We start from the raw sequence: 26888 nt of genomic DNA, 5'->3' as shown, positions 1-26888 counted from the left end.
AGTGTGGGGGAGGTAATGCTGTTAAGCGCAACAACGAAGTGAATAGAACTGGGGGACAGGGTGCCCCAGGATGCTGCCTTATATACATGAGGGAAAACCCCCCAGGGACCGGTAATGGACCCCTGGTACCTAGCTGGGTAAGGATTACTAAGTATCATGTGCTCTATGATGTCATATATGATGTCATAGTCTGGCCCTGCCCTGCCCTGGGCCTAGGGTCCAGAATTGACCGGCCTATGGCCTAGTGCCTGAGCCTAGCTCCTACCTATGATGTCAGAATGATGTCATGGTCCAGAAGGAGTCTGGTTTCTATCTAGAAAAGGTCCGGCATCAGAGTCCAGCCTGATGTGTCCAGAACAAGATCATGTGTCGCTTATTTAAGCGGATAACCCCTTAGATATGCAGCTGTACCCATATGCGGATGGATAAGTATGGATAAGTTCCTATACCCTTTGATATGTCCGCAGAAATAGCGGAAAAATTAGGTAAAATTAGGGAAACTGTGACACAATGAGTACGTAAGCACCTGCGACGTGTGCAACTGCACCAAGACATTCCCAGCCAAGCCCCAGGGTCCGCTGAAGCCGAATGAGATCCCCAAACGTCCGTGGCAGATCATCACGACCGACATGATCGTTGGCCTGCCGAAGTCTGATGGGTTCGACTCAATCCTGGTTACCGCCGACCACTTCACAAAGCAGGTCCACTTCTCAGCCTGTCATGAGACCCTGACGGTAGGAGGTGCGGCCAACCTGTACATCTGCAACGTGTTCAAGCATTATGGTACCCCGGCCAAGGTCATATCAGACCGAGGTCCCCAGTTCGCTTCAAAATACCTGCATGCAGTGTACAAGGGACTGGGAATCGAGCCGGCGCTATCCACAGTGTTCCATCCTCAGACGGACGGCCAGACTGAGCGCTGGAATCAGGAGATCAAGCAGTACCTGCGTGCTTTCACCAGCCACAGACAGGATGATTGGGCAAAGCAATTGCCGCTTGCAGAATTCGCACTGAACAACCGAGTTCACTCCGCGACTGGGCACTCCCCTTTCTTCCTGCATCAGGGGTACAATCCTGAGATCCAGGTTCGGATCAATCCGATGTCCGCGATGCCTGCGGCCGCTGATCGGCTCAAGATCTGAAAGGAGATCAGGGATAATACGCGCTCTGCGCTTGAGCTATCAGCTGAGCGTATGAAGGTGCACTATGACAAGCACGTGCAGGAGGCACCGGTCTTCGCGCCGGGGGACAAGGTCTGGCTTGATGCCCGGAACCTTAAGCTGAAACAGCCGAGCAAGAAGCTCAGTCCCAAGCGCCTTGGACCATATGCTGTGCAGCGAAAGCTCGGAGACTTGGATTATGAATTAGTCCTGCCAAAATCGGTGCCGGTGCATCCGGTGTTCCATGTCTCCTTGCTTAGCAAGTACACACAGAGCGATATCCCGGGCCGGGAGCCGGAGGAACTGCCTGCGATTGAGGTTGAGGGCGACGAGGAGTACGAGGTTGAGCGGATCAAAGATTCGCGGATCTTCCAGCGTCAGCTGCAGTACCTCGTCAAGTGGAAGGGTTATGACGACTCGCATACGTCATGGGAACTGGCGCGCAACATTGCCAATGCGCTGGCCCTCATCGCCGACTTCCACCGGAAGAACCCGAATGCCCCTCGTCATCTCAATGCTGCAATATTTGGTGGTCTCAACTTTCAGCCAATGCCTTCGCCACTGACTGAAGCACGATGCCGCTCCGGATGGGAGATGGGCAAGGGCGCCTCACATGAGGTCATATGCCGTTGAGGGGGGGGTAATGTCACAAGTTGGTACGGCACCTAGCCGTTTTTTAATTTTTTCCTTTCGCGGGCTCGAACCCGTGACCTAGGTACTACTTGCCTGATACGGACTACATCATTATCTACTGTACGATTAGATTAGATGGGCAGCAGTGCGTGGCACAGCTTGGGCTCCGCTGACACAGCCTCTCTGACTCACCAGCCCCCGGGGCTGCGTTAGCATGCTGCGCACGGACCAGCTGCGCACGGACCAGCGCGCACAGCCTGCCCTTATCTCCCCATGTATATAAGCCGGCCTCTGCTGCCCTAGGGACCTCAGTTTTGACCTCTTGTCCCTAGGTCAGTAAGCCCTTGTACTTACTAACCTTTCAAATACTAACTAACTTGTCCCTAGCCTTAGGTTTGAGCTTTGCTCACCATCGCTTTGGTGAGAATTAGTCAGATGCCCCCAGTCTTAGGTTTTCCCCAGTCGCTTGACCCCAAGTCGCGACAACTCATGTGATGCCATCTCGCAAGTTGTCTCAAGATGCTATATTGCAGCCTGCTGCAAAGTGTGTTGAGTAATCATATGTGGATTTGGATAACAGTTTGAAAAATGTACAGAGTTATGACTATGTGCTTGAGACAGTTGGAAAGCTGTGGTCAAATTTATGTATTATGTGCCATAAAGCAAGCATGTGACTTGGTGTTACTGACAGACATGTGAATATGACATGTGAATTACATGAGCTGTTGATGAGAATGTTACACAATGCTCATACAGGATGCTGTAAACAAGAGGATGCAAACTACATAGCATCGAGACAACTTGCGAGACGTCACCACGTGAGTGCCATCTTTGGTAAGTGATCAAAGGCCGCATCATTTCCAGGCACCAGAAGCTCACTGTGACCATTACAGATGGGCACTTCATGGGCGCTAATTGAGAGGGGGGTACGCCTATTGAAATGCCCCAGACCCTCTATCGCAGTGGTGGGGTGCGGATACGAGGGGATGGGTACGAGACAACCGTTCGCTCTGATTCCACTTGGAGGTGAGAGCAGACATACGAAAATGTAGGTGAGAGCAGACATACGAAAATGTAGGTGTTCGTATAATTGTGAAAGCAGGGGCCATCCAGAGGGGGGGCCATCCCACTGGTAAACAACGTCGCGAACGTCCAGCAGTCCCGTTTACGCACATTCTAGCGGCACTCGGAGAGAGGTACAGACGATGTATTATGAGTCACTTGACGACGAGTAGTACAACACGATCTATTTTGCTTTCCACTTCTGCACACGCACTTTCAACACCTTACACTGTTCGCTTTACGCCGCAAAAGGCTCAGAGCGCGCCGTCCTTCTTCGCGGCGAACGCGAGGAGGTCGCAGACACGGCGCGAGTAGCCCCACTCGTTGTCGTACCACGAGATCAGCTTCACGAAGTGGTCGTTGAGGGGAATGCCCGCGTCGGCGTCGAAGATCGAGCTCGCGTCGTTGCCCGTGAAGTCCGTCGAGACGACCTTCTCGTCCGTGTACGCGAGGATGCCCTTCATGGGGCCCGCGGCGGCCTCCTGCACGGCGGCCTTGATCGCCGCGTACGGCGCGGGGCGCTCGGTGCGGACGACGAGGTCGACGACGGAGACGTCGATCGTGGGGATACGGAAGGAGAGACCGGTGAGCTTGCCGTTGAGCGAAGGGATGACCTTGCCGACGGCCTTTGCGGCACCGGTGGAGGAGGGGATGATGTTGTTGCCGACTGCACGGCCGCCGCGCCAGTCCTTGTTGGACGGGCCGTCGACGGTCTTCTGCGTCGCGGTAGTGGAGTGGACGGTCGTCATGAGGCCCTCGACAATGCCGAACTTGTCGTGGATGACCTTGGCGAGGGGCGCGAGGCAGTTGGTCGTGCAGGACGCGTTGGAGATCTGCAGGCGCGTGAGCAAACGACAGCGTGGAACGAATGCGGGGCACATACCACAGTGTAGCTGGAGTCGTACGTGTCGAGGTTGACACCGCAGACGAACATGGGCGCGTCGGCCGAAGGAGCCGAGATGACAACCTTCTTGGCACCGCCCTTGAGGTGAGCCGAAGCCTTCTCCTTGGTGGTGAAGACACCAGTGGACTCGACGATGTAGTAGGCACCGACAGAGCCCCAGGGGATGTTGGACGGGTCGCGCTCGGAGAAGACGGAGATGGGGTGACCCTCGACGACAAGTTTGCCGTCCTTGGCCTCGACAGTGCCCTTGAAGCGGCCGTGGACCGAGTCGTACTTGAACATGTAGACCTGCAGGACGATTAACATAGGCACATGGGAAATCACGCATATATTGCGCACCATGTACTCAAGGTCAATGAACGGGCTTGGCTAAAGTGAGTCAGGGAGAAGAAACGAGAACACAATCACTCACTCGTTCACAGCGACTACATCGATGTCGCCGTGCAGGAGGGCGTTACGGAGGACGATACGGCCGATACGACCTATATGATGGCGCGTCAACAACGCATATAGCCGTGAAAAAAAGGGTAGAACATACCGAAACTACCAGGGACGAGGCGAACAGTGAAAGCATTAAGACGACGACGTCATACGCGGGGTACACGTGCACTTACCCATTGATTCCGACCTTGACCTGGCGGGGAACCATCAGCGATGTGGGGCACAACGGGGAGAGGAGGCTACTCACTGGCATGACTGGTGATGAAGAGGGAGATGGGTGAGGATGAGAGAATGAGGAGGACAAGATGGAGAGGCTTATAAGGAGCGATTATCTGAGATAGGCACCTGCGCGCCTACGCCAGGATGCCATATGCGGACGCCGCCTCGATCGGCGAGGGTGCGCCTCGATCGTATTCTGATTGGCCAGGAGAGGCCGGCGACCGTGGTCTGGCCATGCTCATCCTCAGCCAGCTCAGCCGTCGTGCCCAGCCATAGCCTGCGCAGATGGCTGTGCACGGCGCGGAACATGCGCTGCCTGAGTCAGAGCACCCGCGGCGTTAGCAATCGTCTCATCGCTCTCCTCCGACGCCCTCCTCGGCCGTCGTCTCGCGCCATTCCCACCTCTCCCCATTCATGCGGACATAATACTAATCGCCCTCGGCTCTCGCGCCGGTCTCCCTCTCGCCATGCGTGCTCGCACCCCAGTCCCCGTTCAATCGCCTCCGACGCGGGCGCCTGCCACACCTCGCTCGGCTCTTCCTGACTCTCCCCTTGACAGTCTCGCCATTACCCCACAGCCAAAAATCGGATCCTGGAGGTCGACGATCGCGCTCCTCACGAGCTGGCGCCCCATCCTTGGCTGGACCGCCCCAGTCATGCCCTATGACGCACCGTAATACAAATATGAAGCGGACCAAGACCTGCGCGACGTACGCGGGCTAGCTCACCCTCGACCGTGCCCCGTTGCTGAGTATGATTCGCTACCGCCCCTGATCGAAGGACACGAGCAATATCGGTGCATCGAGGCTGCATAGTATGCATAAGCCACCACTGTCCACATCTAGGCGCAGACCATAATAGGAGGGTCCACCTGCCAATGTCCCGGGTTCTAGAATTTCAATTCATGTCATTTTCTTTCTGCAAGTGCGCATCTTCATATTGAGCTTCCAAGAGTGCGTAGCATACCACACTCATAGCCTCTGTACAGCTTGAAGCTTCAAGGTAAGCGCAGTTCTTGAGCGTGAGATGTGTGTGTCCAGGATCACATGGTATTATATTCACCATGCTGTGTAATCGTCTATGACTTCAGCATGGAACATCACTCACCTTGATTCAGTCCATAAAATTTTGAAGCAAACATGTTCTGGCAACCACAAAGTGTTTACATCTCGACAGATACATTTGATACCACATGTATCAAAGTAAGCTATCCATTCCAAGACCACGAGTCCGTTACACAAAGCGATGCAAGCTAGAAAGTCCAAATAACGACAGCAAGAAAGAGTAGCGTGCGACGAAAGCTTGTATACAACAGACACTGCCTTCCCAGCACAACAGGCAAAATCAACTACAGTCCCGTAGTCCAAAGAACTCGGTGAACAATCAAGAAGAAGCGAAAGAACGAGTGACACAAGGGAGGGGACATGACTGATCACACACACATCAGAGTACAACAAAACGAGAGGATAAAGGCGCTGCGCGATGGTCCGTGGGTATTGCGCACAGACGAAGCCAACCCCAGCCTGCTCGAAACCCCGGCACCTATAGAAGGAGCGCTGAAAGAGTCGCGACGCCGCATGCTGCGATCACGCCGAAGACGGCCTGCGCATTTTGAACGCCGAATGCGCGAGGTGACGCGGCGCTGGACTTGGTAGAGGCAGAACCACTGGACGACGGAGAAGTTCCGGAGGCAGCGGAACCACTTGCAGATCCAGACGCAGACCCAGAAGCGGATGCTGCACTGGAGGACGCACTGGTAGGCGCGGGGGCAGCTAGATACGGGATCAGCAATGACAGTAATCTGCATCAGGTCAACCAAGTACTCACTACCAGGGGCGCGGACAGAGAATAGCTCGCTTGTGGCATAGATGTCAGAGATGTTGGTAGGGCTCGTGAAGCGAACACCATAGCTGTCACCAACGACAAGAGTGACGTTCGTCCTGCATGACGCTAAATTTAGCCTACAACAAGAAACAATGCGGCGAACACGAGTCTTACACAGTGAAAGTCTGCGGGCAGGGAAGGACTTGTTAGTTAGTTGAGGCGCATCATGCAGTCGTGAGGAAGGTATACACACCTCCTGAGACACGTTGACGTAGCTTGCGATGGAGAAGTTGCCGTTGAGCGTCGCGTTATTCTGGTTAAAGACAATGATATTGATGGGATTGGGGGATCCCGCGGTATATGTCCAAGTGATGTTGTTGGTCGTGTCTTGTACCCTACGGCGGCAGTAAGAAAAAAGCCATAAGCTCGTCAAACCAATCAAGCTCACCAGTACTCGCTCGTAGAAGGACCGGTGATGGTAATGTCCGCTGCGGCAATGCGGTGAGAACTGCGTGACTATTGGCGCTGCAGAGCGCAACGTACCGAGAGCCGCGGGCAAAAGAGCAAGAGCAAGAGCGGCGAGGGAGAAACGCATGGCAGACGACGACGGACGGGGGGGAGAGAGAATGGGAGAGGGAGAAGGTGGTGGTTGAAGGAAAAGATCCTGCAGGTCGGCAAGAGTTGCGAGATGCTTCCTTCCATGCCTTGTTCAATTCACATGCACGTGACCGTTCCGTCTATTCTTGAGAGCTCCTCATTTGATTGGTCCGTTTTATGACGTGCGGAACACGCCAACTGGCAGCAATGCAGTGCTGCCAGGGACTCCTTGACCTGACCCACTTTGTTATGATAGTTGATCGTGCAGACGTTCCGCATCATGGCTACAGATGGAACAGTGCCACATTTTGTCAATTCTGCCTGGAAGACCTACCTGTGTGTCTTTAGCTCAGAGCGAAAGCACGCGTTCTATGGCGTTTGTTTGCTAGAACAATGCGCGCGGATCAATGGCTCGTTTTGGACGTCTGAATGTTGCTGGGACGCCTCGCACCAGGTGAATGCTTGTTTACTGTCCGGCGACCGTGTGAGCTGACTTCTGAACATCCAGCGCCGACTCATGGTTCTTCTGTTGTGAACCCTGTTGTGTGAGGCACATCTTTGGATTACAGATGATCCTTACAACGCGTGGGTCTCACCTGTTGGAGACTCGACCTCAGTCTGCGCGTCCGAAGCTGATTTGTCTCCGCCACTTCATCGTACTCAAGTACATCTCATCACCGCAATCGCTATGGCTGCTTTGGTCGAGACTAACAATATGCCTCATGTTAAAGTTCGTCCGAGACCCGAAGCGAGAACGATCAACAAAGATATATCGCGTTTGTCTGAGCTCTGTCAAACGCGTAAGGAACATACAGGATGGCTCGCGCAAAGTCTGCGAGGTACTACAAACAATGCCAAATACGGTGGCATGCGCTCGCCACAATCTCAAGTTCCAACACCTCACTACTCACAACATCGCCGCCTGTGTTCCCGTAGTGCTATGCCTGGCTTTTGATTTCCGCCAGGGGATGTCCGCCTTGAGACCGCCCCCAGGGCCACGCTCGCTAGTATTCGGGGTCCTTACAGGGCAAGCAATCAGCCTTGCCGATAAGTGTCTTGAACGGCGACTCTTTTACTTGCCACCCACCGTGCGTTCATGCGTTTCACCCACCAGAATTTCTCGCAAGTACATGCGCGCAAGGTAAATTGACAGTTGCCGCATTGCAAGCTTGGCAATGGAAACAAGCGACCTCGTATTGAATGGACCCTGCAGCCAAGTTCTCAGGTTAGGCTCTTCGTATGTTTTCTGAGGCAATGGGGCTTACGGTGCAATTCCCAGAACTCTGCAGGATTGTTCTGCCATCCTGGTCAAGTGCCTGACTCCGCGGCGTCGTGGCGAAATGTATACTCGTAGCGTCTCGCCAGTACACGAATGACCCATCCAGCGTATAACCGTCAATGCGCACGAAGCTCTATGCTCTTAAAAGCATATTGTCTTCCTTTGACGTCCGTGGGCTTACAGTCGCCTCACCCACAACTCGACATCTCGAGGAGTGCGATACACCTTTCTCTGCCCTGTGGGAAGCCGGACCGAAGCCTAGAACAGCTGATGGTGCTCGTGTCGCGATAGGGGGCGGCCATGGGGTGCCGCGCACGCGCGAGCCTATAGTTGACGTCAAAATCGCAAAACGACCGAGTCACCACTGGCCATGCAGGCCTTCTGGGCCCTCGTCTGTTGCATCGCCGTGGCTTCGGATCACGAGCGTCCCGTCTGCGTCGCTGTGCGGGGGCATATAAGTATGTGCAGCGACGCGGGATAGTGCAGCTGCTTGCTTCTGTTCTTTCCGGCTCTACCTTGCTCTGCTCTGCGCCTCTATAGACGATGGAGACACCCATGTCCGAAAAAACGCGCGTTGACTTCTCGCCAGAGGAGCTCGCCGCGATGCACAAGCTCGCGCAGGAGAAAGAGCGCGAGGGCAAGGCATCAAAAGCCTCCGCGTCGGTCGCGCTCACGGAGGAGGGCGGCCCCGCTGAGTACGGGGACCCCGACGACTTCCCCGACGGTGGGCGCGGCTGGTGGGTCGTCCTCGGCTGCGTGATGTTTGCCGCGGCGACACTAGGCTGGGCGTATGTGCTCGCTCCATAGCATGCTACGAGGAATGGCATTGACGGTCTCTTCCCTTTGCGTTTGGTCGGCGGTCGGTGCACTCGATGCGTCTGACGGGCAGGCTCGTGAGCATTGTGGACAGGCGTCCCTGACCCCTTCTTGCGTGTCGCTTTGTTTGGGTGCTCATGTCATGGCAGGCATGGGGCGTGGTGCAGACTTACTACCAGGAGCATGTATTCCCCGATGCGTCCGGCACGGTGCTGAGTACGCTAGGCAGCACATCTGGTATGGTAAGGCGCGCGTGTGGCTGTCCTCAGATCGCCGAATTCTCACTTGGCTGTTTGAAGGTCATGACACTTCTGAGCGTGATTGTGGGGAAGTTGGGCGATCGATAGTGAGCATTGAGATACGCACTACTGGAGTCTTGCTCATGATACATTCCTAGTGGCTATCGAGTACGTTGTATCGGTTGGCGCGTTGGCAAATTGCTGAAGGCGGGGTGTGTTGCTAGCCCTTTCTCATAGCCGGAGCCATTTTCTGGCTCGCAGGCATGCTTGGCTCCGCGTTCTGCACTACGCTATGGCAGTTCTTCATTACACAGGTGCGCACCAGAACATATTTTCCCTTATTCGCATATATATGATGTGTCGCTGCAGGGGGTGCTCCAGGGACTTAGCAACGCTCTACTCTTCCCGCTCATCGTTCGCACGAATGTCTTCTGACCCTTGCGAGCCACGTTCTGACTGCGCAGCGTATTTTGCCAGGTTGCACTGCCGGCCCAGTGGTTCTACAAGTACCGCGCCTTTGCCATGGGCGTGGTCGTCGCAGGCTGCAGTCTCGGTGGGCTAGTCCCCGTGGCGTTGCTCGATTTTCATTCACAAGTCGTGTGATTCGCAGGCGGCGCCGTGGCCTCCCTCATCATGTACAAACTGCTGGCCACGCTGGGCTACAGGAAGACGTTTGCGATATACAGCGCGATTGACGCGGTCGTGTTCGCGGTCGCACTGATGCTGGTTAAGGAGCGGCGACCTGCGTGCAAGCGCCCGGAGATTGTGTGGGTGGACCGGTCGTTCTTCCAGGACCCGGTCTTCTGGAGTCTCGGAATGTGCTTCCTGTTCACTGTATTGTGGGTGATGTCCGCTCCGTCTGATGGTGTCTCGAGTGACAGACTGCCGCCAGTGGATATCTGTCGCCGATATTCTTCTTGCCCACGTACGTGCTCGATAAGCTCCCGGGGACGAGCGACTTTGTGAGCGTGAAAGCAAGATAGGGCGATCATGATGCGAGCTAATGCCGGTTGACAGCTTTCGACGCTTCCGCTCACGTTGTTGAACCTGTCCGCGGCAATAGGCCGCACGTCCGTCGGCTTTATTGCAGATCGCATTGGGCCTGTGAACGCGCTGTTCATTGCAGTGCTCATTTCCGGCCTCGCTCAGATCCTCATCTGGAACTTTGTGACCACCTACGCTGGCATCGTACGCGCGGCCACACCGCATAGCTCTCCTCACTCACGCACATTGCTCTGTTCTTGCCCATAGATAGCGTTCGGCATCATTTACGGGTTTTTCTGTGGCTGCTTCATCTCCCTCTCCCCCGCGGTCGCTGCCCAGTTCTGGGGCGCCGACCGCCTCGGCGGGCTCTCCGGCCTCATGATATTCTTCAACTTGCCTGGTGCGCACGGTTGTCGCTGGGCATTGTTCTGCATCTTCACCTTCTCTGTATCCAGGAAACGCGGCGGGGGCGCCCATCGGCGGCGCCATCCTGCAGGCGAGCGGCGGCAACTGGCAGGCTGTATCGAGCTATTCGGGCGTGATGCAGATCGTAGGCGCTGCCTTGTTGTTATACGGTCTGTTCTGCGTTAGATCCGCAGGTCTCAGCGCTCACGATTCGGAGGACGCTTCCAGCCCGTTTCAAAAGAGAGCCAAGGATTGTTGCGGTGTACTAACCCCGTGTGTTTCAGCAGCGCACGGCCAGCGTACCATCTTCAAGACACATCCTTGCGCGCGTCTCAACTGCGCCTCCCCGTCGGATGGTTTCTTCTATCAGCCATGTCACTTAGAGTTTAGATTTTCTTGTTCGTCGGCTTGTTACGTTATAATGACAGTGTTTGCCGCGATTGCCTTTGACGCATGTCTGGTTGTTGAGATGCAGACCTCTCAGCTCGGTTGCCGTGCCCACGGTGAGACGAGAGCACTGCGATGATGTGCAGGGTTCTCAGCTTGGCTATGCGAACCACATTACGGCTTGCGGCTATACAGTCATCAGAGCCAAAGAATAATCAGAGGGAAATGCCTCCGCGTGCCTGTGTGACGCCGATCCGTTGTCCAAATTCGCTGCGCCCAGCGCGCCCATATAGCACGGGCTGTGCCTGCCACTCTATGGCCCACAACCCTCCGCCACTATCTTAAATCCAGCCCTCTGGCTGCTTCATGTCCACGTACCATAACTCTCAGGCTTCACCCATCGTCTCTGTAATCGCGCCACCCGGCTCACTGGCCTCGCCTTCTCTGCGCCTCTAGGCCTGGGCATAGTTGTCCACGAATACATCCCATCTTCTCTGCTCCCATGGCCCGCACCGAGACCGTCGTCGACGATGACCCGCTCACGCTTGCGCTCGCCCCGCCGCCCAATGAGACAGAGGCACAGAGAGAAGCGCGGCTCAAGGCCGAGACCGAGGCACGCCGGGTCAGCGATCGCATCGACGAACAGCTCAAGGCCGAGCGGGCCGCGCTCAGGAGGAAGAAGCCCGTGAAGGTGTTGCTGCTCGGCCAAAGCGAGAGTGGTGCGTCTGCTATCGACGTGCGGGCAAAGCAGTCTGACTTCAGGCCTTCCTTGCAGGCAAGTCCACGACGCTGAAGAGTGCGTATAACATGTTATGGAGTGTGAGGCTGAAATGCGCCCCGTCGCGAGACATGAGGCTCTACGGGCATTCTGTGCTCCTCATATCGGCACGACGATGGGCTGCACGCTATGCATATAGCGGGTCGTAGCTCACCAAGCCAAATTCGGGCATTCCGGTCGGCGCTGCTGTGCAGTATCCCCGCGAATGTCTGTATTTGACTTGTAACTTGAGGCCTCGACTGCTGTAGGAGGCTCCAGGCTTCTATCCCGTGACGACGATTCATCTCACCTCAGGCTCTTGGATCCGTAGCTACAATGCTGACCGCGATGGCGTCTAGATTTCCAGATCACATATTCGCCGAGGGCATGGGCAGAAGAGCGCGCATCATGGCGCACCATCGTCCAGTTCAACCTCGTCCGGAACGTCAACGCGATCCTCGACGTGCTCTCCGAGGAGATGGCCGCGGCCGAGCCCACGCGCCGACCGCCCACCGCCATCGACTCGGACGTGACAGACGACGAGGCAGACACGCAGCACGCGCGGCGCTCAGACAGCCCGCTGCGCTTCACGGACCAGCACAGCCTGCTCAAGCTGCGTCTCGCGCCGCTCCGGGAGCTGCAGAAGGACCTCGAGGAGTACATCGGCGTGTCCTCGACCGAGGAGACGGACGCGGACGCGGACGCGCGGCCGCGCTCGCAGGAGGGCTTCATCCGGGCGAACAGCACGTGGAAGCTGAACCTCAAGGCGTTCGACCGCCAGGCGCAGGGCGCGATGCAGCGCAGCAAGGAGTCGCGCGCGCGGGACACTGCGGAGATCATCGCAGGGTGCGCGGAGGACATGCGTGCGATCTGGGAGGACCCGACGGTGCGGCAGATGCTGCGCAGGCGCAAGGTGCGGATGGAGGCCGCGTCTGGGTTGTGAGTGGCGTCATCTCTGTGCAGAGTGGTCGGGTGAAGTCTCTCACCTGGTGTGTCCAGCTTCCTGAACGACGTCGAGCGCATTGCGCAGCGGGACTACCAGCCATCCAACGACGACATTGTGCGCGCACGGCTGCGCACGCTTGGTGTGCAGGAGTATCGCATAAACTTCGAGAAAGGCATGTAGGATAGCGCGCCAGCGTCCGCTCAAACTGACCACCACCTTGTGGCCAGGTCCAGCCGCGGGTTCAGAGTGGTGCCTCTACGACGTCGGGGGCTCTCGCACGCAGGTCGGTGGACATGTTTATGTACAAAGGCACGTTCGCTGAAGGCGCGAACAGCGCGCGGCGTGGTTCCCGTACTTCGACGACTGCGACGCGATCATCTTCCTCGCGCCCGTGAACTGCTTCGACGAGCGGCTCGCGGAGGACCGCAAGGTGAACCGCCTCGAGGACAGCTACGTGCTCTGGCGGCTCGTCTGCGCGTCGAAGCTGCTCGCGCGGACGCAGATCATCCTCTTCCTGAACAAGTGCGACCTGCTGGACCAGAAGCTCAAGAGCGGCACGCGCGTGCGCGACTACGTGCGCAGCTTCGGCGACCGCTCGAACGACGTGGACACCGTGAGCAAATGTGAGCGTCCAAGCATTGTCTGGCCCACAGGGAGAGCGATGGTATCTGACGGAGCGTCTTCGCGGCAGACTTCTCAACGCACTTCAAGGAGATATTCAAGCGCAATTCCCCCGAGCCACGACAATTCCGCGTGCACATGACGTCTGTCATCGTGAGTATCTAACGATTGACTCCTTGCCTACTTTCGTGGGCTTATCACCGCACAGGACACACAAGCGACTGCCATCACCCTGGGCATCGGTTAGTTCAAACCATCAGTTTCCAGTATCACGAAATGTGGCTAACATTCCTACTTTTCAGTTGAAGAGGGCATTTTGCAAGCTCATCTTCGATCTGTCGACCTCATCTGAGCCGGTTACTCATCTCTCCTAAGCTATAACACCTTGTAGCCCTAAAACATAGACCGTATATGTTATCGGCATCACCTATGTTTCATATGTTGTACTCTGTCTGTACTGTTGTAATCTTGGCTGCTTTTCTGTGTCATATTTTCACTACTGTATGATATCATAGTTCTTGCATTGCATAACATATTCATGTTCGACATAAGTACAAGGGGGGTGTGGCGAAATGCATGTACAGAGTCATTGCGGGAGATCTAGCGAGGCCATATGAATGCCGAAGACCAGAAGTGACGGAGATATGGCTACAAAAAGTGTTGTGGGACGCAATGCATAACGAAAAGAAAGACCAAGGAGTGTGACGTTTAGCCCATAAGGGATACGTAATCTAAGAACGAAGGGATTATGCGAGAACGACAAGTGAAGAACTGGTGAAGGCGAAGGGTTTGGGCCACCATTTGCCCATCACATCCGCGAAAATTCGATCATCGAAAAGTGGAAAAGACAGTCCTTCGGATTAGCGTCGCGATACCATCGGGGAGGCTTACCGTCGAAGGCTGCCACCAACCAGTCGTACTGCGCCTGCGACAATCGAGCGCTGGGCGAGTCCATGGTTGCTGAACTCAATATCGCAAAAACTAGAGGACATCCCTGAGGGCGACCAGCGTATGCGGGCGGGGGCACGAGGACGTCATCGGGTAGTGCGGAAGCCCAGTAAAGGTTGTGGTAGCCTGCCATGAGCTTGAGCTGCGCCATAGCGATACAGTCCCAATCGACCTGGCGGGTCGAGTCGCCTTTATAGTACGCCCGGCCGAGGGCCTGCAAATGATCTATTTCAGTCCAGCCAAGGACATAGTGACACCCATGGGCTTCGTAGCCATCCGGTAGGTCAGGTAAAATGGCTTCGCCGGATTGCACTTGTGAGTCAAGGGGCGTCAGGGATGGTACTGTTTTGAACTGTGGCGCAGAATGAGTGAGTTCAGCATCACGCCAACTATTTGCGAGATGCGTACGCTCAGGGAAGCCAGAGTCTCCTCGAGGTCGCTCATGACGCGCTGTTGATAACGGGACATGTTGTGTGGGGTTTTTTCTGGTATGCAGCACCGATATGTACAGACTGGCTTATATGCGATCAGGGGTTCTGTGGCTAAGCGCAGCCGCTAGCCACAAGCGCTTTGATTTCCTCGTGGATCCGTACCTCACGCCGGCCAAAGCCACCTACTGTTGTTCTTGTCCGAACCGAGCGTGGCGTTGATGGCGACGGTAGCGGCCACGTTTTTGAAGGACAAAGCCAGCCAATCTGATCATTGTTGCTCGAGCGGCACAAACGCTTCCGCCATTCGATAATGGAACGGCTACGGAGGCACGTGCCATGAGTAGAGACTAAGTATCGCCACACAGGTGCAGACCGGTGGCTCGAAACGCGACCGGACAAACACGAGTCACTCGAGTGCTTTGATGAACATATACAAACGCGTGATTTGGGTGTACAAGGGTCAATCTGAGATATAGGCTGCAAACACTTCTTGCACTCCCATGGTTGCCAGCCATCAAAAGCCGGACACTCGCAAGTTTGAATAGAACAAGTGTGACAAGGCTGTCGAATCTGAGGTACTATGCAAGGAAGTCTTGCTTATAGATGATGACTTGAGATGACTTAGTTCAAAGAGTTGATATCGGGAGCAAGCGAGGAGGCATGATAATGATTGAAAGTTGTGAATTTCGAAGTCAACCGGCGGTTTCAGTAGACGCCCATAATTAGATGCGGCACGTGACTGTGTATAGCATCCATTCCCCCGGGGCTCGCTGGACGCTTGTAGGGAGCATTCTAGATCCTCTTCTCAGTCTCCAGGCTGCAATAGCTCGCTGTCGGCAGCGTCGACCTACCCTAGGACTGGCTTGTAATCTCAAGGATGTCGTCTAGTATCTCGGCGACGCCAACTCTGCAGCCTTCTCCCACGGCGACGCCAATTCCCGAGGAGGAGGAGTATTACTCGTCATGGTCGCTTTTCCTCGTCTGCGGCCTCCTCGTCCTCTCGCTGTGGACGTCATATTATCTGCAAATAAAACGAATACGCGCCATCCATGAAACGTTCGTTGCCATTATTGGGGGAATGTTTGTTGGCCTGGTAGTGCGGCTCGCGCCGGGGACTATGATACGAGAGATGTTGGTGAGTGTGACATCGGCCATGTAGGCCATCAAGCATATCGGCTGGTCCTTAGTATTAGATATCTCTCATGAGTGCAGCGTGTGCATGCAGTGAGAAGGCTGCACAGTTTAATGAGCTCTGGCACGTCTTCTAACCTGATGACACGCTGTTCTCGGAGCGGCGACATTGTCTCTAACGCCTCTTTTAGACGCCATTGTGCGAATTTGATCGAGAGCTTTACGCAGGCTGGGTCCTTGCCCTGCTTTTGTTGTATCGGGATTGACGTCATAGCCGCACACCATATTAACTGTTCCCTCAGACATTCAAACATACGTTATTCTTCAACCTCCTGCTGCCGCCCATCATCCTGAACTCAGGATACGAGCTCAAACAAGTCAGTCCCACATCGCCTTTTATGTACGGGGTGATATTCACCTCCATCACAGGAGAACTTCTTCCGTAATTTCGGCTCTATACTAACATTCGCCTTCCTGGGCACATTCATCTCGGCCGTCGGCGTGGGGTACGTTCCGTTTCGCCGTAAGGATCGCTGGGTATATCCCTGACCACATACAGAACAGGGTACTCGTGTACATCTACTCATTCCTCGGACTGGAATCTCTAGAGGTGACCCTCATTGAATGTCTCATCTTCGGATCCACGCTGTCCGCGACGGACCCAGTCACCATCCTCGCTATCTTCAACCAATACAAGGTCGACCCAAAGCTCTACACTGTTATCTTTGGAGAGAGCTTGCTGAACGATGCTGTTAGTATCGTCATGTACGAGTGCGTAGCCTCTCTCGCTGGTGACTGTCAGGGAAGTTGACCCCAACTGAACCAGGACGCTGACGCAGTTCCACGGAACTGAGATCTACGTGTCATCTCTCTTCCACGGAATCGGGATATTCTTGCTCTCATTCAGCGTGTCAATGGCCCTCGGCGTCTTCTTTGGGCTTGGGATGTCGCTGCTCCTCAAGCACTCGTCCTTGGCGCTGTACCCCTCCATCGAGACGTGTCTGGTAGCGCTATCGGCGTACACCTGCTACTTCTTCTCCAACGGTCTGTCGATGTCCGGCATCGTGTCCCTGCTCTTCTGTGGCATCACTTTGAAGCACTACGCATACCACACCATGTCGCGCCGGACACAACGTGCTACCAAGTACATCTTCTCCACCCTCGCGCAGCTGTCCGAGAACTTCATCTTCATCTATCTTGGCTTGTCTCTCTTTACGAGCGCACCGTCGTCGGCAAATGTGACCAGCTACTTCAAGCCGCTGTTCGTGACGATCACCACGGTGGCCGTGGTTTTCACCCGCTACGCCGCCGTGTTCCCGCTCTCGGAGGCGATCAACCTGTTCCACAAGCATGCGCGAGGTCAGCGCCAGGAAGAGCTCCCGCATTCGTACCAAATGATGCTTTTCTGGGCCGGCCTACGCGGCGCCGTCGGAGTCGCGCTCGCGGCAGGCTTTAAGGGCGAGAACGCACAGACGCTGCGCACGACCGTTCTCATCGTGGTGGTACTCACGGTCGTGGTATTCGGCGGAACTACGGCGCGCATGCTGGAGGTGCTGGGCATCCGGACGGGCGTCGAGGACGACGGGGCGAGCAGCAGCGACGACGAGGAGCTGCCGCTGCGCTCGGGCTGGTACAACCGGCGCGGCGGGCGGTGGAACTTTGCGGAGGACGAGCCGAGCGTGTTCGCGTCGCAGCAGGCCGCCGTGGCCGCAGCCGCGGCGTTCCCGCGCAGTGCCGTCGGCCACGGGTACGCGGGCAGCCCGCGGCCGTACAACCACCAGGTGCAGACCAACGCGATGCACGCGATCTTCTCCGCGGCGTCGTCGGACTCGTTCGACTCGGACGGGGAGGTGCTCCCGCTCGCGACGGCGTCGCTCGGGGAGCTGCCGTCCCCGGGCGGGCGGCGCAAGTCGCGCGACGGGGGCGCAGCGGCGGTGGCGGGGCCGTCGTCGACCGGCGCGGGGTCAGAAGAGGGCAAGTGGTTCCAGCAGCTGGACGAGCGGTACCTGCTGCCGCTGTTCTCGAACGCGACGGCGAGCCGGACGTTCCACGCGCGCAAGGCGCGGCGGGCGTCGGGGCTGAGCACTGGGAACGCGAGCCAGCTAGGCACGCCGGCGGACTCCGACGAGGAGGGCGACGAGGGCACGGAGGTGGACCTGACGGCGGCGGCGACGCGGGCCGCGGGTGAGCGCGAGCGGGATCGAGTCCGGGACGACGCGGTGGCGCTGACGCCGGGGCTGATGGACCAGAGCCGGACGGAGCGCGGGCTGGCGAGCCCGATGCTGCGGCGGGATAGCGAGGGCCAGGCCCGAGAGCGGGCGGGGTCGACATCGTAGAAGTAGGCGCGGGTAGAATAAGGGTTGGCTTGTACAGGTTGTGCGTTCATTTCTTATCTTATTGCTGCTTGGGCTCTTCTGTCGGACTTCCTCGAAGTGAAAGGACGTTTAGCGCGGAGCATGGACTTGAGCGGCTAGATGATTCTGCTGCTTTGTGATTTTCGTGTTCATCGACACACTCGAGCTTCGTGGCGAAACGCATTGGAGGTACGGGGGAATTGCGAATGCGTATACAAACTGATCTTGTACCCATGTAGCGCTCTCACAGCGCCAGGTCGCAGTAGTGCGTGACATGGTCTTTGCCAAATACGACACTCACACCTAGCATATGCATGTCGACTGACAGACGCTACTTTATCTTCCACCGCAATGTCTCAAATATACTCTTGCGTCAAACATCCTACAAGGGTCTTATTTCATCTTCCAATAACCCACATGTATTCTGACACGCGTGGCAGCATTGGCAGCATCGTCAGCGTCAGTACTGTCCGCTATTCTCGGATACAGAAGAAAGAAATTACCACTTTCAGCATCGGATGCTTGCTTACCACATACTACATGTTTCAGTCGCGGACTCGGTGTGCTTGGACACGATACCAACACATACGCACGCGTGCTGGGGCGACGGGTGACTAGTACCGGTCAGGGTCCCAGAGTGCCAGGGCTGATCACCCAAGCCTGAGGGAAACATCTGTTCCTGATTTTAGCCTTTTAGCGCCGGTAGTTCCTAGCAGCGTCACCAGCAAAGACAACATTCGCACATTTCCTTGCGGGGTGTGCTCTAAATCTCGAGTCAAATGGAGTCGATATGGAACGTGGGTCGTGGTGGTAGATCCTGGATCTCGATCGCAGGCGGTGAAAGCTTATAGCAACGAATTCGGCGCTCGACGTTGCATACGAGCGTGTGGCTGATATCTCAAGTGCTTGCCTCGGATGAGCAAATGCCGGTGCTGCCATTTGCACATATTGAATAGGCCCAGTGCAGCCAGTAGCAGAAACCCGGACCACAGCTCGACCATCATTCCTTGTCCTCGTGCCCTCGTTCGATAGGGTAGCATCCACCGTCATTCTTTTCTCGCATCTCTGACAGCCTGGGACGGCCTGAATAAATGAGTCAGAGTCCGCCGGTGCCGGCTCCGGGCTCGATCACTATGCGCAAGGCCAAGCCGTCAAATAATACTCGGGTCAATCCTTCTTTGACGACTGGGTCTTCTATGACGCCCCCGACAGCGGTTACAGCACCTCCTGTACGTCATCCGCCTCGGAGCAACACCTCCATTCACTTCATCATGTGCACAGGCGACGTCTTCTGGGTCGGCCAGTCGCAGGCAGCCACCGACCAGCTCGCCTACGTGAACAATGCCGGGAACCATCATCCGAGTCGACAACACCACCTTTGTCAAATACAACAACAAACGCGATTCAGTACACGCCATCGCGCACCCATAGCCAGGCAGGATGCTGATCTCTCGTCCCGCAGGTCCGAACCACGACCCAGGACGTGTTCCCCATCGGCAGTGTGTTCGTCAGCCACATTCCATACAGCTGCTCGGTACGTGCCCCACGCTCCTCTCTTCTCTCCTGTCACCCGCCCGTCCAACCGCGACCGTCCAGGTATGGCCCAGCTTCTGGACACAACGCGTCAACCGCACGTGGCCCTACGGCGGCGAGATCGACATCATCGAGACGGTCAACCTGATGCCTTCGAACCAGTATGCGCTGCACACCGGAAACTCTGCGTGCATCGCGAGCGCGAGCGCCACGCAGAGCGGCGCCATCGTCAACGCGAACTGCTCGACCCCGCCCGGGAGCAGCTCCGCTGGGTGCACGATCGTGAGTGCTGTGGCGCTGCGCGACGAGTGTGCGCTGTGTGGCTGACGTCGATGCGCTGGGGCCGCTCAGTCTGAGCCCAACAAGAACAGCGTCGGCGCGGCGTTCGCCGCGGTCGGCGGAGGCGTGTACGCCACGCTATTCGATACCACGGGCATCTCGTGCGTCCCTCCGCTCCTCCGTCTCACCATCTTTTTATTAAGCCTTGCCCAAACCGTGCAGCATCTGGTTCTGGAGCGTATGATCCTTGCCAGCATTCTGCATGTCCACCGCGGCTAACGTCCTCTCCAGCGCCCCGACGTCCCCTCCTCACTGTCGTCGGCCACGAGCTCCATCGACACGTCCGGCTTGGACACGGCCTCTGCCGCCTACGACGCGTCGTCATGCAACATCACGGATAACTTCGACGCGCAGCAGCTCGTCCTCGACATCACACTCTGCGGTGCCTGGTCAGTGCCCCCCGCCCCGCTCTCCTCTCGTCCTGTACACGCGCCTCGCTGATGTATACCTCACCCGTGCGCACCAACCAGGGCCGGCGACCCCACCATCTACGCGCAGACGTGCGCCTACACCGGCGCGTTGAACACCAGCACCTGCGTACGTCTCTCTCTCTCCTTTGCACAACAGCCCCCCCCCCCCCGCGCGGCCCCGCTGACACGCCGCGCGGCGCCCGGTAGTACTACGAAAACGTGATCAACACAGACGGCGCGGCGTACTCCACCGCATATTTCGAGGTTGCGTACCTGAAAGTCTTCTCCAGCGGCGCCGCGGCCAACGCGTCCTCCAGCACGACGGCCTCGTCTTCCGGTGCGACGTCCCCCGCGAGTTCCGCAGTGACCACCGGCGCTGCGGGCGGAACGGGGAGTGGCTCGGGCGCGCTGGGCGCGTACAAGCGCCAGGACGTGCTTGCGGGTCTCTTCTCCGCGGCGCTCGTCGTGCTCGCGGGCTGGACGGTACTGTAAGCGTTGCCCGCATCTACGAGCGGAAGGCCAATCATAAACGGCTGGACTGCACTGCTCACAGTGCATAGCCGAGCCCACACCCGCCTGCCGATGCTCTGACGTCCGGACACATCGTTAATTCATCTTCTGGGTTTATGTGGAGAGAAATACTGTACAGTTTTGTTTATTAGGCCTATTGTTTCTTGGATGACGTACGGATACGGTCATTACGTGCAAAAGAATGCACACACCATCGTAATAAGAGCTCGTCACCCCACCTGGCGAGTGAGCAGGCCCGAAGGGGCCGGCAAAGGAGATTGACACCATGCCCATTCGGGAATTTTTTGAGTTCTCTTCGGACAATGTGTGTACCCAATTCGCTAGCAGTCAGTAAAATACGACCTGATGCGATAAATTCGCAAGACTCTGCATATGTACTGCATACAGCTAATCCTGAATCACTATGGGAGAGTAACAAAAGGAGTCATCTGGACAACCAATATTCCGACACGGGGAATCGAACCCCGGGCTATCGCGCACCGTTTGAGAGGCGATAATGTTAGCCACTACACCATATCGGATTCATTTGTTACGCAACACGCAACATTCTTGGCCATCAACAGACATTTGTGACTGCGAACAGCGGAGCAAGTGCCGTGGGTTCCAAGCGATCAACAAGACATGCTATTCACCTTCACCACTTTCGTCCGCCATTCCCAACATACCTCATACAGCAACCCAGTATCCGGCGACTGATTTAACGGACAGCAGAAGGCCTGAGAAGGTAGACTACATTTATATTCGGCAGCCCTATATCCGCATGTCCAGCGAAGTAGCGAATGCGAGACACGGCGGAGCCAGCCAGTAACTAGTATCGTATATCGTTTCCTGCATGTAAATAGAGCAATACATAAGTGAGCGAGGCGGGCCAAGAAATTCCAGCGATACATTTTGCCGTCTACTTTCTCCGTAGTAATATATCCTTATACGCTAGCATCCGCAAGAGATTATCACAACACACACACACACACACACAGACACACAGACACACAGACACACAGACACACAGACACACATGCACTTACACACCGAACGTCGGCGCGTCGAGCATCGAGCATCGAGCAACGCAGACCTGCTGCCCGCCCTCCGCACGTGTCCCGCGCGCCCCACGGGGGGGGACGCACGCGGCGCGCGTGCGCAGATGCGGCTGAGAATGCGGGCGGCCGCGCGGCGCGGCTCAGCGCGTCTCGAGGAGCATGCGCGCAAAGTCACGCTCGAGCTGCTGCACGCCCGCGGGGTGCGCGGGCCCCGCCGCGGAGCCCGAGAGTGTTTTGCTCTCCTCGCCGTCCAGCTTCCAAATGCTGTGTCCGGGGAGAGTGAAGGACGAGGCCGCGCCGCTGCCGCCGCCGCCGGGAGCCCTGCGCGCGCCGTACACACGCACGCCGTCGTGTTCCTCGAGCGACAGGTCCGTCGAGGACGTCGACGTCGACGGCGAGAGCGCCGGCGACTGCACGATGTCCTGCAGGAACGAAGGCAGCAGCGGTGTCGTCGGCGGCGCAGGCGCGGCGTTGACGGTGACCCCGAGCGGGCCGAGGCGCTGCTGCAAGGCGTTGCCGTCTGTCTGGTAGATAGGGTGCCGCTGCTGCTGAAAGTCGTGCACGGCCGCGGAGGGGCGGCGAGCGTCCTCCGGCCAGAGCGTCGTCGGAGTGACGGGCGGCGTTACGAAGGAACGCGGGCGAGCGTCCGCCCTCGGGACAGCGCCGCTGGCCGCATCGACCGCATGCCAAGTGTACTGCTGCTGCGCGCCGTGGACTTGGCTAGCAAGGACATTCTCGAGGAGCGCGATGCGCTCGGCCTGGACGGCAGCCGAGATCGAGTCGCCGTTGCCCTCCGCATCTGCAGGCGATGCGTCTGTCAGTACCCGCGACGCCCGCACACAACACAACCGCGGATGCCTACATGGGAAGCACGTCTGGCAGACCTTGCGGCGGCGCCAGTTGAGGTAGTGGCACTTGTGGCAGATCCAGTCGCCGGGCTGCTTTTCGGCCGCGCCCTTGTTGCCGGTGTTGATGATGGGCGGGTACTGGCGCGCATGCACGCGGTGAGCACACGGGGGGCCGCGCGCGAGAGTGCACGGCAGACACACCTGGATCACGGCGGAGCCCAGCGGGCGGATCTGGCCCTGGTCGGGGATGCGCTCGTTGTCCGGCCAGTACATGATGCAGGGGACGAGCGGGTCGCGCGAGATGTTCTGCACGCGGCCGCCGATGCTCAGCGCGCGGCCCGACGGCGTCAGCAGCGGATAGGGGCTGCTGGCGGGCTTCGCGCCCCCCGGCGGCGCGTGCTGCACCGGGGGCAGACGCGCGTGCTGCGACATTGGGGACGGGTCCGTGGCAGAGCGCAGCGGCATCGGCGGGGGCGCGGGACGCAGCGCGCCGAACGGGTGGAAGCCGCTGACGGGTGTCGCGAAGCGGGGGGAGGCGTTGATGGGCGACGAGGCGTTGGGGGGGAGGCCCTGGGGCATGCTGCCAACATAGATATTTTCGAGGCGTGACCGCCCGCAGCCCACGCAGATGATGTTTCGTCTGTAAGGGGGCGGTGAGCGGTGTGCAAATTTGAGGCAGCCCACGGTTGGAGGCTTACCCAAAATTGTGCGCTGCGCACGTCTTTACGGGGCACCTGCGAGCACAGGATCAGTACTTGCGAGGGGAGGAAAGCAGCGTGAAACCGACCGCCAGTCGCCAGTGCGGAAGTCTGTCCTCGGATTAGGGGGGTTGCTGGAGATGACATACGGTCCGCCGACAGAAGCAGAAAGGAGTGTTGCGTCCGATTCGCGCATGGGATAGAGGAGGAGCGAGTTGTCGCTCAGCGTGACGATGGGCGAAGGGAGCGCAGGCGGGCTTTTGGGCGACTCGCAAGCCGATAATACAGGGATAGGAAGCTGCGGGGCGGGGCGGGGGCGTCAGCGATGCGGCGGGGCAAAAAAGGCAGGCACCAACAAACCGACCTCGCGATCAGGAAAAATCTGATGGTGGGGACGCAGGGCCTCGAGATCACGGTGCAACGCCGGGGCGGCGGCGTACTGATGGTGTTTCGCGGCAGAGGACAAGAACGCGCAGGTCTACAGTTGATACAGCGCGGTCAGCGGAAGAGCACAGACAAGTCGAGGGAAAAGAGAGAAAGAGGTCTGCGCACAGGCCGACGACCCCTAACCGGCTGAACGGGCTTTGTCGGCGCTCAGCGTTCAGGAGCATCGCAGCCGGGCGCACTCACCGGCGGGAGCGCGTCCGTGTCACGCTTCCACCCCTGCGCCTGAATGTTTTGCACCCCCAATATGGACCTGGTGTCACCATTTTGGGTATGTCAAACTGCGAAAAGAAGGGACACTCGGAATATATTTGATTCTGACAATCATCACCCGAACGAACCAGAGCAAGCCTAACCCAACACGAACATGAGTGCAGGGCGGCGGGCGGCGGGCAACGCGCCGCCTCGTCCCGCCCGGTATTGCGCCGAACAGAAATCCTTAAACCTGTATGTTTTCGAGCATTTATGGCCCAAAATCACATTTTCCTTTTCCTAAAATGGGGATCCCGGAGCAGCAAGCCGAATCCAACCGACCCAGTGAGCGACGAGCGCACTTGCACTGGTGGTGATTCCTCGTCACGAAGAAACCACCGAAAAACCCCCAAATAACAGTGGTCTTGGGTTTGCCGCGCAGCTAGTGTCGTTGGAAGAATCCTGCCACTCTGCCATTTCTGTCTACCAAGCAATTGCCATGGCAGATGGCAGAACGGATTTCGGAGGTGGCGGATGTGCTTCCCAGTATGGTAAGTACGCGCTATAGCCCCCATTCTGCTTGGACCCTAGTCTGGGGTTAAACCAGCCATTTTTGGACACATCATCGCTGCAAAACCACGAAGATCAAGGTTTGCGGCTAAATAGCATCGCTATATTTATGATTGAGTGAAAACCCCGCCCGAAATCTGCCAGATTCGGCCAGAGGTGGCCATTGCCGTTCTGCCGGCAGTTGGCAGAAGTCGGCCACCAGTATTTCTGCCCACAACACTAGCGCCGCGGAGGTAGTGTTGTTGGCAGAAGTCTGCCACTCTGCCAGGTATTTCTGTCCACCAGGCAATACGGCAGAACAGATTTCGGTGGGCGGCAGTGGCAGAAGTACTTGCAAATACGGTAAGTACACGGTACAGCCCCTATTCTAGGGTCCACAGGGGTGTCTCTTAGGACCCTAGTCTGGGGTTATCTCAGCCATTTTTGGAAACATTATTGCTGCAAAGCCGCGAAGATCAAGGTCTGTGGCTAAATAGCATCGCGGAGTGAAAACCCCGCCTGAAATCTGCCATATGCTGCCAGGGGTGGCCATGGCCGTTCTGCCGGCAGTTGGCAAAAGTCGGCCTCCGGGATTTCTGCCCACAACACTACGCGGAGGACTCACGGTGTCGTGCGACCCGAAGACGGCCAGGACATCACCCGCCGCGATCTCGTTGGGGTTCCCGCCGTCACACGGCGCCAGCCAAATCGATATCGGCCGGGGGCTAGCGGGCTGCGGGGCGTCACCGTGACGGCGCGATCAGCGACCGTCACCGAGGAAAAATGATGTGCCTACGTGTTGGCCGGCCCAACCGTTGAGCATGGCCGCAAGATCGGGCCCTGGTGCTGATGGTGTGGGGAAGGCGGAAACCTGGAGAGAGGCGGTGCGCGTCAGGTTTGTGCATCATCGCGCAGCATACGGACGGCGTACGCGGACGACTCTGGAACGGGCGGCAAGGAACGCAGGGAGCAGCGGCCATGCGTCTTCCTGTGCGCCGCTCGACGGCGAGGCGCGGGAATGTTGGGGTGATTCGGGCAAGGCAGTGGGAAGGGCGTCGCAGAGCTCCCGCCCAGAGACGTAACTGGCAGACGGGGTGAAGGTATCTATCAAACAGCTCATGGTCGGCAAGTATCACGATGAAGGAGAGTGATGTGGTGGTTGGTCCGAGTAGGGAGGGGACAGATCAGCTGGCGAGGGGGGCATACCGGCCAGCTGCAGCTCGTCAAATAGAGAGTAGGAGACCATAATGACTTTGTTCCCGGGGCGAGCTGCAAACAAAAGTTGAATGATGGGGGATCGTCTCTCTGGGCGTAGCAACGCGTGCAAGACCCGTCTCGCGCGCCGCAGACGCTGCACTTCATTAACGAGATCGGGATCAGCTATCGCCGCCGGCTCGACCATGTACAGTAACATCTACCCGTGCTTGTGTTCCTGCGTATGATCCATCGAGGGTGCTAACAGGCGGCGCTTAAGTTCTCTCGCCAAATTCTGAGCACTGCATGTCGAGGGGAAATTCAATGGGGCAGAACATGCCCTCTATGTGGCGGAACGTGAGGCAGGCCTGGATGTTTCTGATGGCTCCCATATCACCCCGGATACATATGTATAAACGTCAACGAAAGCTCGCACTCCTTCAGCTAATCGAATTCAAGAAGATCAGATGCCGACGTGCAATATAAGCAGAGCCAGGGTGGCAACGTGTTGATGGACGCATTCGCAGCTTCCAATCCTCGAGCAGCGCGGCTGCTAAGTAGGGACGCCGCTGCTCGGAATTAGCGCACCATCTGCTTACCTGGCGTCGAAGGTGGGGCGGGGCGGGGCGGGGGGGCAATAGGTAGTCATGGCCACTGGGGCCTGTCGGAACAGTGGGAGCGAGAAGTATGTGGCTGGCTGAGGTGCTATGTACTTCAGCTCCGAGTACCACTTTGGGACCCGCTCAGGCTTCTGGAGTTCTGCAGTCCCGTCGAGGACTCTAGGCGGCATCATTACTCCGGATTTAGCGGCAGTGTTCATTTCTAGCTTTTCGGATCGCTCGCATGCGAGTAGATCCAGCTCGCACACACATCGCAACCCATACTCATATCCGCAACTCGTGCCCAGGCCCAGGCTCCTTCCCGCCGCTGTGGGAGTTATAGGGGCTCAATCCGACAAATTTGACGCAAGCTAAG

General features: G+C 57.3%; 9 protein-coding genes and 1 non-coding gene across 10 annotated transcripts; 5 read left to right on the top strand and 5 right to left on the bottom strand.

Moving 5' to 3' along the window:
- Nucleotides 1–2976: 2976 nt before the first annotated feature.
- On the bottom strand, nt 2977–4485 carry POSPLADRAFT_1041472 (hypothetical protein). Its single transcript, XM_024477918.1, has 7 exons — nt 4448–4485; nt 4374–4393; nt 4325–4329; nt 4172–4241; nt 4099–4123; nt 3739–4047; nt 2977–3688 (listed from the first exon to the last, which is right to left on the bottom strand). The coding sequence occupies exons 1-7, from the start codon at nt 4451–4453 to the stop codon at nt 3110–3112; spliced, it is 1014 nt and encodes a 337-aa protein (XP_024334716.1). The 5' UTR covers nt 4454–4485; the 3' UTR covers nt 2977–3109.
- Nucleotides 4486–5561: 1076 nt separating this feature from the next.
- Nucleotides 5562–6902, bottom strand: POSPLADRAFT_1076078 (hypothetical protein). The gene is made up of 6 exons (XM_024482882.1): nt 6787–6902; nt 6692–6731; nt 6497–6638; nt 6418–6428; nt 6247–6359; nt 5562–6191 (listed from the first exon to the last, which is right to left on the bottom strand). Exons 1-6 carry the CDS (start codon nt 6836–6838, stop codon nt 5962–5964), a joined length of 588 nt encoding a protein of 195 aa, XP_024334715.1. The 5' UTR covers nt 6839–6902; the 3' UTR covers nt 5562–5961.
- A 697-nt stretch (nt 6903–7599) lies between these two features.
- On the top strand, nt 7600–8433 carry POSPLADRAFT_1041469 (hypothetical protein). Its single transcript, XM_024477917.1, has 2 exons — nt 7600–8047; nt 8106–8433. The coding sequence occupies exon 1, from the start codon at nt 7692–7694 to the stop codon at nt 7983–7985; it is 294 nt and encodes a 97-aa protein (XP_024334714.1). The 5' UTR covers nt 7600–7691; the 3' UTR covers nt 7986–8047; nt 8106–8433.
- A 241-nt stretch (nt 8434–8674) lies between these two features.
- Nucleotides 8675–10832, top strand: POSPLADRAFT_1060994 (hypothetical protein; the record flags this gene model as incomplete). Its single annotated transcript, XM_024481328.1, has 13 exons — nt 8675–8911; nt 9085–9177; nt 9235–9281; nt 9333–9342; nt 9399–9488; nt 9544–9588; nt 9652–9727; nt 9785–10013; nt 10067–10136; nt 10192–10362; nt 10426–10558; nt 10614–10733; nt 10792–10832. The coding sequence occupies 13 exons, from the start codon at nt 8675–8677 to the stop codon at nt 10830–10832; spliced, it is 1362 nt and encodes a 453-aa protein (XP_024334713.1).
- A 620-nt stretch (nt 10833–11452) lies between these two features.
- POSPLADRAFT_1067640 (hypothetical protein) lies at nt 11453–13648 on the top strand (the record flags this gene model as incomplete). Its single annotated transcript, XM_024482210.1, has 8 exons — nt 11453–11669; nt 12067–12646; nt 12707–12825; nt 12881–12936; nt 12988–13276; nt 13345–13427; nt 13483–13516; nt 13542–13648. The coding sequence occupies 8 exons, from the start codon at nt 11453–11455 to the stop codon at nt 13646–13648; spliced, it is 1485 nt and encodes a 494-aa protein (XP_024334712.1).
- Nucleotides 13649–13860: 212 nt separating this feature from the next.
- POSPLADRAFT_1154920 (hypothetical protein) lies at nt 13861–14690 on the bottom strand (the record flags this gene model as incomplete). Its single annotated transcript, XM_024486895.1, has 3 exons — nt 13861–13922; nt 14166–14574; nt 14631–14690. The coding sequence occupies 3 exons, from the start codon at nt 14688–14690 to the stop codon at nt 13861–13863; spliced, it is 531 nt and encodes a 176-aa protein (XP_024334711.1).
- An 840-nt stretch (nt 14691–15530) lies between these two features.
- POSPLADRAFT_1154960 (hypothetical protein) lies at nt 15531–18120 on the top strand (the record flags this gene model as incomplete). The annotated part of the gene is made up of 6 exons (XM_024486898.1): nt 15531–15788; nt 16087–16161; nt 16214–16290; nt 16349–16555; nt 16611–17465; nt 17517–18120. The coding sequence occupies 6 exons, from the start codon at nt 15531–15533 to the stop codon at nt 18118–18120; spliced, it is 2076 nt and encodes a 691-aa protein (XP_024334710.1).
- Nucleotides 18121–19734: 1614 nt separating this feature from the next.
- On the top strand, nt 19735–20106 carry POSPLADRAFT_1096425 (glycoside hydrolase family 16 protein; the record flags this gene model as incomplete). Its single annotated transcript, XM_024483132.1, has 2 exons — nt 19735–19953; nt 20023–20106. Coding segments are annotated over 2 exons (303 nt in total), but the record flags the coding sequence as incomplete, so codon positions are not given.
- A 119-nt stretch (nt 20107–20225) lies between these two features.
- Nucleotides 20226–25965, bottom strand: POSPLADRAFT_1155115 (hypothetical protein; the record flags this gene model as incomplete). The annotated part of the gene is made up of 13 exons (XM_024486913.1): nt 20226–20318; nt 22180–22787; nt 22851–22974; nt 23038–23476; nt 23535–23570; nt 23624–23832; nt 23899–24012; nt 24165–24231; nt 24533–24612; nt 25345–25452; nt 25516–25590; nt 25651–25823; nt 25926–25965. The coding sequence occupies 13 exons, from the start codon at nt 25963–25965 to the stop codon at nt 20226–20228; spliced, it is 2166 nt and encodes a 721-aa protein (XP_024334708.1).
- On the bottom strand, nt 21394–21472 carry POSPLADRAFT_t146. The gene has a single exon. It is a non-coding gene; the product is annotated as a tRNA-Glu (tRNA).
- Nucleotides 25966–26888: the final 923 nt, after the last annotated feature.

Source organism: Postia placenta (assembly GCF_002117355.1).
Source record: "Postia placenta MAD-698-R-SB12 unplaced genomic scaffold POSPLAscaffold_16, whole genome shotgun sequence".
NCBI classification, from domain to species: domain Eukaryota; kingdom Fungi; phylum Basidiomycota; class Agaricomycetes; order Polyporales; family Adustoporiaceae; genus Rhodonia; species Rhodonia placenta.
This window is presented reverse-complemented; position numbering and strand designations above follow the sequence as displayed.

Coding starts and splice junctions, on each gene's coding strand:
- POSPLADRAFT_1041472 (XM_024477918.1), bottom strand. Junction 4,124..4,171: donor GATGTAGTCGCTGTGAACGA/GTGAGTGATTGT, acceptor ACTTTAGCCAAG/CCCGTTCATTGACCTTGAGT. Junction 3,689..3,738: donor ACGACTCCAGCTACACTGTG/GTATGTGCCCCG, acceptor ACGCGCCTGCAG/ATCTCCAACGCGTCCTGCAC.
- POSPLADRAFT_1076078 (XM_024482882.1), bottom strand. CDS start 6,838: ATGCGTTTCTCCCTCGCCGCTCTTGCTCTTGCTCTTTTGCCCGCGGCT. Junction 6,732..6,786: donor TCTTTTGCCCGCGGCTCTCG/GTACGTTGCGCT, acceptor GCATTGCCGCAG/CGGACATTACCATCACCGGT. Junction 6,639..6,691: donor CCTTCTACGAGCGAGTACTG/GTGAGCTTGATT, acceptor CTGCCGCCGTAG/GGTACAAGACACGACCAACA.
- POSPLADRAFT_1041469 (XM_024477917.1), top strand. CDS start 7,692: ATGCCAAATACGGTGGCATGCGCTCGCCACAATCTCAAGTTCCAACAC.